Source organism: Branchiostoma belcheri, unplaced genomic scaffold (genome assembly GCF_001625305.1).
Source record: "Branchiostoma belcheri isolate BF01 breed outbred unplaced genomic scaffold, Haploidv18h27 scaffold249, whole genome shotgun sequence".
Classification (NCBI taxonomy): domain Eukaryota; kingdom Metazoa; phylum Chordata; class Leptocardii; order Amphioxiformes; family Branchiostomatidae; genus Branchiostoma; species Branchiostoma belcheri.
In genome coordinates, this window is record NW_017803853.1 from 236,530 (window position 1) to 246,144 (window position 9,615).

At 39.6% G+C, this 9,615-nt stretch overlaps 1 protein-coding gene across 1 annotated transcript in view; it reads right to left on the bottom strand.

Annotated features, from left to right (window-relative positions):
- Window positions 1-9,615, bottom strand: part of LOC109471335 — a 19,397-nt gene that overhangs the window by 4,750 nt on the left and 5,032 nt on the right. Inside the window, exons 3-10 of the mRNA XM_019770624.1 lie at window positions 9,157-9,301; window positions 8,218-8,430; window positions 6,954-7,120; window positions 6,394-6,549; window positions 5,787-5,941; window positions 5,256-5,530; window positions 4,656-4,843; window positions 3,384-3,553 (exon numbers count right to left, since the gene is read on the bottom strand). Of these exons, the coding sequence (XP_019626183.1) occupies window positions 3,384-3,553; window positions 4,656-4,843; window positions 5,256-5,530; window positions 5,787-5,941; window positions 6,394-6,549; window positions 6,954-7,120; window positions 8,218-8,430; window positions 9,157-9,301 (1,469 nt within the window). The remainder of the gene's footprint in view (window positions 1-3,383; window positions 3,554-4,655; window positions 4,844-5,255; window positions 5,531-5,786; window positions 5,942-6,393; window positions 6,550-6,953; window positions 7,121-8,217; window positions 8,431-9,156; window positions 9,302-9,615) is intronic.

Below are 9,615 nucleotides of genomic sequence, written 5' to 3' on the forward strand. Positions count from 1 at the left end.
CTTGAACTAAGATCTAACTCTTCTTATTGCAAGAAAATCATTCTGTACACAAGAAAAGATTTCTTGAACTATTATCTAACTCTTCTTGTGGCAAGAAAACCATTCTCCTCGCAAGGAAAGATTTCTTGAACGAAGATCTAACTGTTCTTGTAGTAAGAAAACCATTCTCCCCACAAGAAAAGACTTCTTGAACTAACATCTAACTGTTCTTGTGGCAAGAAAACCATTCTGGATTCTGTACAGAAGAAAATATTTTTTTAACTAAGAGCTAACTGTGCTTGTAGCAAGAAAACCATTCTGTACACAAGAAGAGATTTCTTGAACGAAGAGCTAACTGTTCTTGTAGCAAGAAAATTTCTGTACACAAGAAAAGATTTCTTGAAATAAGAGCTGACTCTGTTCTTGTAGCAAGAAAACCATTCTGCCCACAAGAAAAGAAATACAATGTATATAGTGCTACCTAAATAGAAAACGGACAATAATGTATAGCAACTAGGGGGTTAAAATCATCTTTATTACAATTTTGAGACAAACTTACACAAGACGAATATGTTAAAATGCCTAGGACGACCCCTTCTCTGGGTTTAATTACCCAGGGGGCGCAAGGTAAACTTATAGTTGGTGTGCGTCAGACAGTTTAAACCTCAACAATGCTTAAAAATTCTAACAAGTATTATACAATTAGACAATGGCATGCTAGCATATTGCACCTAAATACTTATTGCACTATTAACCACTTGCGAACAGTCCTGAGGGAGTTTCCCAGCCCACTGTATTTCTGGCACATGTTATTTTGAAAAGCATTTGGACAGTATAGAGATTTTATTTTCACATTGATTTTTGTACAATGTATCTAATTAAAAATATCAGTCCATCAACATTCTTGGAATGGAAACAGTTTAACAGTAGCTTTCAAAATATTATAGGATGTAACTAACAAGCCATTATAATTTCAGAATACAGATCGTATCACATTCTGATCAGAAACATATTCAGCAAAAACTGAAGTTTTCGCATTATAGAATTGGCAAAGTCACACCCTTTGGACACCTGAAAACAACAGGAAAGACCTTTGATAGTTTGCATGCGTGTACTGAAGGCAACAAGTCAAAAGAGGATGCTAAAATACTATTTTTATTACTTGGAGTAAACAATTTAAAAGTATATTAGAAAGCACTGTAATAAACTTTACTATACAATACACCAGAGATATATGATTTGACTTTGAAATTAACCCCAATGGTGTTGTAACAATATCTGGGCTATGAAGTCTAAATACAATGTCAACAGATCTTTAATATATAGGTGGGGAGGGGGGCGCACTTACCTTCAATCTGTTTGGTTTCATGCTTTTTCTGTTGCAAAGTTGGTTTCTTCAGCAAGCTGACCACGATCACCATTGCTTCACATGTACACAAGGTCCTTTTTAATTTGATTTTAACTTCAAATCTGACATGAGTCAGTAACTGAACAAAAATAAGTAACCAGCGCGGCTCCTACATCTGACTTACATTCAAAACCCCCTAACTGCATTCTGGGATTTGAATCAACCAATCAGGGGTTCAGAAAAGGTCACATGACAAGAAAAAAACTAGAAAAAAGTTCTTACATCATCTTGAACATTACCAGGCAAAATAAGATTCATCTTTCTTAAAACTTTCTGGTATTTTCTTAAATGTTGCTAAGAAAAACAGAATGGCCTTTCTTAAACTTTCTAGGGAAGAAAATCAAGAATGTTTAAGAATATAATACTAGCCATATCTTCAGCCTAACCAAAGATCAATTTTATATCAGACTTTCTTTTTTTTTTCTTATCAGTATTTGTGAAGAAAGATAAGAACTTAATTCTTGTATTTTCTTAAATGTTGCCAAGAAAAACAAGAATGATTTTTCTTAAGCTTTCTAGTCAAGAAAAACAAGAAACTTTAAGAAAGAAACATAAGCAGAGCTTTATTCTAATAATAGATTTAGATAATTAAATTTCTTGGTTTTCCAATCAGTGTTTCCCGAGAAAGACAAGAACCAAATTCTTGTATTTTCTTAAACATTGCTAAGAAAAACAAGAATGGCCTTTTTCAATCATTCTCGGTAACATGAACTAGAAATTTTTTGACATACACAAGAAAAAAATCTTAAATCTGACCACTTTGATGTCAGGTAAGAAAGAAATCTTCCATGGAGATTAAATAAGAAAATTTAACTAAGTCTGAGGGAATTTTAAGATTTAAAGAATTTTAATCTTGTAACCTAGAATCTTCCCTAGAAATATTGTCTTTACTAAAGAAATTTCAAGATTACAATAATTCTAATCTTGTAAGTTAGAATCTCCTCTAGAAATATTTCTTCACCAAAGAAAAATCAAGATTTAAAGAAGCCTATTTTAGAAAAATTATCTCCACTCAAGAAAAATGAGAAAATTGTTCTTGGTGCAAGAACGTAGGTATACAGAAAATTTATTTTTTTCTTATTTTTTTCTTATTATTCTCCTCCAAAGAAAAATTTTCTTCCCATGAGAAAATAAGAAAAACAAGAAAAAGCATTTTTGGTAGTGTAGAATATGATAGTTCAAATCATTACTGTGTAGAAGAAATTGCTGTTTGCCAAATAGCAATAGTCTTAAATTTGTCCACCAAAACCTGACTTAATGGGTATAATCCAGGTTTGATAAGCAAGGCATAACGGGGACGCTGTTCCTTTTGGCAGTACCTCAGACCGCACCTTTTTGGTCATGCTATGACGGCGCAGGGTCTTTTGTGGCCCGCCCCCTGTAACTCAACAACTACTTATTATTATATCAATTTTTATGTCATTATCACCCATGGACTAAAATTGTCGTTTTTTTTTCTTAAAACCCTTAGGAATACAACCAAATATTAACAAAAGATATCTACAATAGAATATTAAGGTCTGATAGTCTTATGTTGCTCCTGGCAACACCAATGATATCAGTAAGGCGTCATGAAATAACGGAATGGTGATGAAGTTAAGTGGAAAAAAAACGTGGTTTTACCAGAGTTAATGAAGTGGTCCGCCATTTGGATTTTGACCGATGACATAATGAAATTAGCATCAATAATGAATATTTAATTTTAGAAATTAAATAAGATTATAAAAATTATATGTCTGAAAGGAAGTATAATATACATAAAAAGCTGAAAATGTTAATGTGTAAACCAAAATTACTGATTTTTTTTCCAAAACTGTCATAAACCAGTTGCCATGGCATCAGGAAAATCTATCAACTTCATATCTAAATAATATTAAAATACTTGCCAGATACATTCTAGGTTAAGTCACTAAGTTTGGTGGTTCTACCACAGGCCGTTCAGACGCTATACGTTAAGACCCCCCTTCCCCCGGTCTGCCACAAGGCAGGATCTTACCGAGGAGCGGGAATGTTATACATGATGGCTCCACCAGAAACATTGCGCTGACGGAGGAACTCGCACTGGAAGGGCAGGTTTACCGGCTGGTTACGCACAGCGCCGTTGTCGTAAGTCACTTGGTTGGCAATGATTTCGTTGGAGAAGATGAACTTGTCGTCTCCTGAGGTCTTAGGAAATGTAAGAGACACGACAATGCAAAGATGCATAAAGCACAGAACATGGCTGAAAACAACACAGAATTGATTGAATATAGAAAAAAAAGTTTTAAGAAAATTTCGTAGACGTAGTGATGTAATGAAGACAATGTATCCCTCATGTTTCGTCTTCGTCTTCTTCCCCTGCCATTTATTGGCCAAATGACCTGAAATTTGGTATGGAGTGGACAGAATCCATCTCAGCTTCATTCTTGGAACAGGCTTCATGTTTTTACTGTGTTATAGGGAATGCACTATAGCAATGTGTTACCATATTTGTGTGATCATATTTGGGCATGCAGAGGTCTTTATCTGCAAAAGAACATCTGGGCATGGTGCCACATATATATGTACTTATATATATATAATAGGAGCAATGTTCTTGTTTTATAACATTGTTTTAAGTATTGGCCAGGAAAAAGGGGTGTCTTGGGTTGAACATCGATGGGAACATGTCACATACTAAGTAACCTATATTTTTTATATAGCTTACTATTACAACCACATTTTAAAATCATTTAACCGAATTAGCTGCAGATATGCATGCAATGGTGTGGTAAGTAAAGTCGTTGACCTTTTGTTGACATTGTTAGCTATGACGAGGGGGGTCCTCTGTAAAAGTTTGTCATAATGACCGGTGCAGTTTTAGATGTATATACATATGCATGTGTACACATGTGATTACATAAATATAATATAAAATAATCTAGTTGTAAATTCAAATCTGAAAAGGGGTGATCATGCAGATAAGTACTATATTTTGTGTGAAAATGTTTTGTATGTTTTTAAAATTGGAGTCGTTAATTCTATAGGATCCACTTTTTGACATGGTGATTGTGAAAAGGTGATTTGTTTGTGTGGAAATGTATTTTCACCTGGAACATAATATCATGTGTAGTCACTAGAAGATTTCATTCTTAAAGAGGGTGGTCAGGGGGAATTTATGGTACAGGGATATGGTAAAGCAAGTTTCTGCCATTCTAGCTTTACAGTAGATCACAAAAAGTCAAAACTCGAAGTATGTTTCTTTACCTACATCCTCTGTGTAAGGAGGAACCGGAGTTATCTGTCTTACCTCCTGCCTTGTTCCGCACTCCTGCAGGTGTGTCTCCAACTTAAAGACATCTTCGTCTTCGTCCTCAGTGGCTCCACAGTCCGGGTCCAGCAGGTGCAGGTTCTCCACATTCACAGCCGGCAGCGCCGCACGGGGGATGGACAGACTCATACTGTCCTGGTCGCACTCTACGTTCACGATAACCGCATCTGGAACAGTAAACCAGCCCCTTGTGTGTATCCGTGTTGGCTTGTGGGGAGGGTAATCCTATGATAATGAATCCTAAAAGGATTTCCCTTGACTTGACTAAAATAAAATCATAAGCCATTAAAGAAGAAAAAAGTAGTTACATTCAAAGTTCTTTTTAAACATATTTCCTTTACACCACGGAGAAATACCGGCAGCACACAGGCAGCAGAAGACATATTCTGGCGGGTTTCCTAACATGAACTGCGAGTTCTAGTAACAGGAAAATAGGTGATTTGGGACTCCGTGTCATCTATGGAGGTTGGCTTACCTAGCAGAATCGGCCAATTATACAACATCACGTAATGTATTCAATGTTGCACAAAGCCATGGTTGGCTCAGCGTTCATTCCCCCAGTCCTGTCACATCACCCACCTGTGGTGTATGTTCCGCTGATCTCCCCGTTTGGCTTGTCGTCCTCGTCAAAAGAAGTCAATGTGAGGCTGTATTCTGTTTCGGCGAGCAGTCCTAGCACGGTTGCCGAAGTGGCCCCCGTTCCTGGTGCGGGGGAGAGGTCCTGGTACGAGCCCGACCCGTCTGCCGGCTGGTAGCGGAGCCTGTATCGCGAGATCGGTAGATTCCCCACGACTGTCCAGGAAACCGTGAGATGATCCATCCCGGCATCATTGAGGGTCAGGCCCAAGAGCACTGGAGATATACGTTATATTGATTATGAATGATAAAACGTTGCTAATTGGCTAGACTCTGCTAATGCATTAATACTCAACAGAAACCTACTGCTAGTGCTGCAGCAAAGAATCTCAAATTATTAATTATATTATTAATAAATTAAACACTATTAAAAGTTTTATAATGTACTAATCCCACCACCTCTGCCCTGTATTCCTTGTTAAGACTGCAACTTGAATAAACATTCCAATTGAACTGGACTGCCAATGCAACAACAAAAACCTACTGCCAGTACTGCAGCCTAGAATTTCCACCCTCATAGTTATCCACTCATTCCAGGACTGAGGGTAGAAGCGCACATAGCGGGCATCAACGGGGTTGTCCAGTAGGTTCGTTACAGGTGTGTTCGTGTCCGTGTTGCCTGTGAAAACCTGGAAGGTAAAGGAATGATTCAGATGGCTAATTTAGACACATCTGTCAATCTCCGAAATCTATATGTACATTGTATAAAACACGACATCCATAACCTGGCATGAAGTATCAGCCTTTGGGTCGTGTGACGTAACAGTAGTGTTTGTCATAGAACCAAGAGGACCTGGGTTCAAACCCTGTCATGATCTTGTGCACCTGGAAATGACACTTTATGCGACTCTCCTCACTTTACTCAGTTGAAACGGAGTATTGTATAATCTTCCTTCAATCTGCGCTGTTTGGTGGCAGCATAAAACCGTGCCAATAATTGAGTGTGCCCTCACCACATCTTGTCGTTATGTTGGAATAAATGCCGCATTTTAACTATCACATTATCTATATATTCAAAAAACAAACGGGTATCCGTAAAGAATGCAGAACAGAATTAATAATCTTCTTCTGTATGGGCTACCTTATCAACTCCATCGCTGCCTGCATATGTCGTCCAAGCAGCCCCATCTGCACTGTGCTGGATTTTGTATGACTTCACCCATTGTTCCAAATCCCGACCAAATGCGCGACCCTGGGTGATGGTACCCGTGATAAGCTTCATCTCCCCTAAATCCACCTGAGAGGCAAAATAATTTTGTTATAATCTACCAAAATCCATAGAACAGATGTAGTCTATAGCGCTTAGTGGCATACACCAGTAGCTGAAATTAGCCAAGTTCACAGAACAATGTGTCATATATTCTTATGTCATAATCTTAGATCCATTTGAAATCAAAACGCCGAGTACTGTAAATGCCGAATAAAGTAAAGAAGGCACTTGCTGAAAATAAAAAATAATGTTGAGTCAGTTCCAAGTGCCGGTTTCCAAAACGTGTTCTATTGAAAGCTAATTGAGAGCTACGGATTATTCTGTTTTCGAATACGGCAGTTGCGGCGACCTGAGGGGTCTGATGGGTGGAGTTACCTTTAACAAAATTTAGGGGAAAGAATCACTTTGAAAATAGGCAAAACTGCAAAAACCTGTAACCATTCTCCGATAACGTTGGTTTGGACCGCCCAACCGCCATTTCCAGCCACTCCATTTAACCGTGCGCGGTAGGGTTCTAAAGTTGCACCCACAAACGAAGATGCAGTGATGCTGTCATCAGGTATGGCACCAGACTCCATTCCAAGCGGATCCTGACAGACTGGTGGAAAATATATATATATATATATATATATATATATATATATATATATATATATATATATACCTATTGGAAGTTATTACACGATCCTCGACCACAGCACACACATGCACGGCATCGTGATTTTTCATAATTCATTCTATAAAGCATAAAGCTAAAAACAATTCTATAATCTACAATTATACTACATAAGAACAAGGAAATTATATTTCGCAATTAATGCTTCTCCCATGTGACACAAACGGGAAACTTAGGCCCGATTCACACGTGCGCGCGCCAAATCGCCTACGACACTTTCCCGTTTACACACAGGGACCACAGCTCCCGCTTCGCGCCGCATGTGTGGCGGTCTGCGTCGCTCTGCGTCACATGTGGTGAACCCTGACTTGCCGTGACCTTTGACAGGCGGGAACTGAAGCGCTGTTGTTGTTTTTTTTCTTCTTCTTTAATGATGATTTTCTTCTTCTCTCTCGCGTACTTGCAGCGCCGGGCATGGCGCAGAAGACGGTTTGGACGTCATAGCGATCGGAACCACGATATCCAACTGGTAGCTTTCCAGTGTAGCCACAATTACTGAACACAGCCCAATCAAACAGCGCGTTTCAGCGCTAGCTGCTTCAGTTAGAGATGTTGAAAAGTTCCGCCATGCTCAGCAAACAATCAGTATAATGCTGAGCAAACAATCAATATAATCTGAAGAAACAATTAACAACAAGTAGAAATTGATACAGAAATTAATAAATACAAAAATTTGTATATGACCCATGACCTACTGTGACGCGGAAATGGGCTGCGCGCGACGCAGGTCTGTTTACATGATGTTTTTCAACTCCTGGCCGCAGACTCCCCGCTGTGTGTCGCGATGCACTTTTGGCACCTCCTGAAGGAGCCACAGAAAAAACGACGCAAGGCGCCGCGCGGCGGTGGCGGGCCTGTTTACACGCTTGAAAAATGTGTCGCGCGTCGAACGACGCCCGTCACATAAAAACGACGCACGTGTGAATCGGGCCTTATATAGAGTTTTATGTGAGGCCAGCCTACAGATCTATCATACGACGCTAGTTAGTTGGGCAAACATTATCATTTATCACACCCACCTGTAGTGTATGTCCTGTTGATGACCCCATTTGGTTGGTCGTCCTCGCCAAACGAAGTGAGCGTGAGGGAGTATTCCGTTTGATCCATGAGTCCCAGCAACGCTGCCGAGGTGGCTCCCGCTTCTGGTGCGGGGGAGAGGTCCTGGGACGAGCCCGACCCGTCTGCCGGCTGGTAGCGGAGCCTGTAGCGGGAGATCGGAAGTCTCTCCAAAACTGTCCAGGAAACGTTGAGATGACTCATCCCGGCATCACTGAGGGCCATTCTCCAGAGCACTGAAAACGTTATGTTATATTTAAGGGTTAATGACCCGCCCCGGGGTGAATATGGTGTGATAAAGCCTTGCCAGTTGCTATAACCACCGAATGAAGCCACCAAGTGAGCGCAGCGAACGAGATGGTTATAGCAACTGACAAGGTTTTATCACACCATATTCACCGAGAAAGGGCGGGCCATTAACGCTATTATCATATAGCTTACACGATAGCCTATCCAAACTGATGCAGTGAAGAGTGACACAATGTACCATTTACCCATTGCACATGCTGAATAGAACATGGAATATTTGTTTCATCTGGAGTCACCTGAGGTCACTGGGGGGTTCACGTTCTATCAGGGTCACAAGCAGGGAACTGGTGTTCTTATGGGAGTCACCCGAGGTCATTGGAACACAACTCAAGTTATTTTTGGATTTTTAGAAGGGAATCGTGTTCTATATGGGTCACCCGAGGTCATATGCGGGTGATTATTGGGTTGTCTAATGTATGGGTTGGGATGAATAAACACCCGGTTTTGACTCTATTTAAGACATCACGGCGTCATAAGGAATGTGGAATGGAGCCTTCTGATTGGTCAAAGTCACCCGGCTATATGATAATGATTAATAATGATCAAATATTGCAAGTAAATCGAAATATATAAATGCAACGAAAGAAACTTACTATTTGTGCTGCAGCCTAGAATCTCCACCCTCATGCTGATGTAAGCATACCAGGCTTGGGGATTGAAGCGCACATAACGGGTATAAATGGGGTTGTCCAGTAGGTTAGTTACAGGTGTGTTCATATCATTGTTGCCTGTGAAAACCTAAAACGATAAAATTACTGCATATTTAACAGTTCTGTACTTTTATTATTAACTACGTAACAATCTCAATACCTTTGGCATTCCATTTAAGTGTATTAATTAAGCTAAACGTAAGCTCCCGACCCCCATGCGTTTGTGATGGTACAGCTCAGCTTTGTGAAAATCTCATTCAAATGTGATATTTTGGAGCGTGTCACATTTCGAAATTGATATGACGTACTTAGTTAGCTAATAATTAAATACTATATGTAAAAACTGATATGCGTTAACCCTACCTAGACCGGGCTTTTTTTGGTATGGGGGACCGGGGGGGG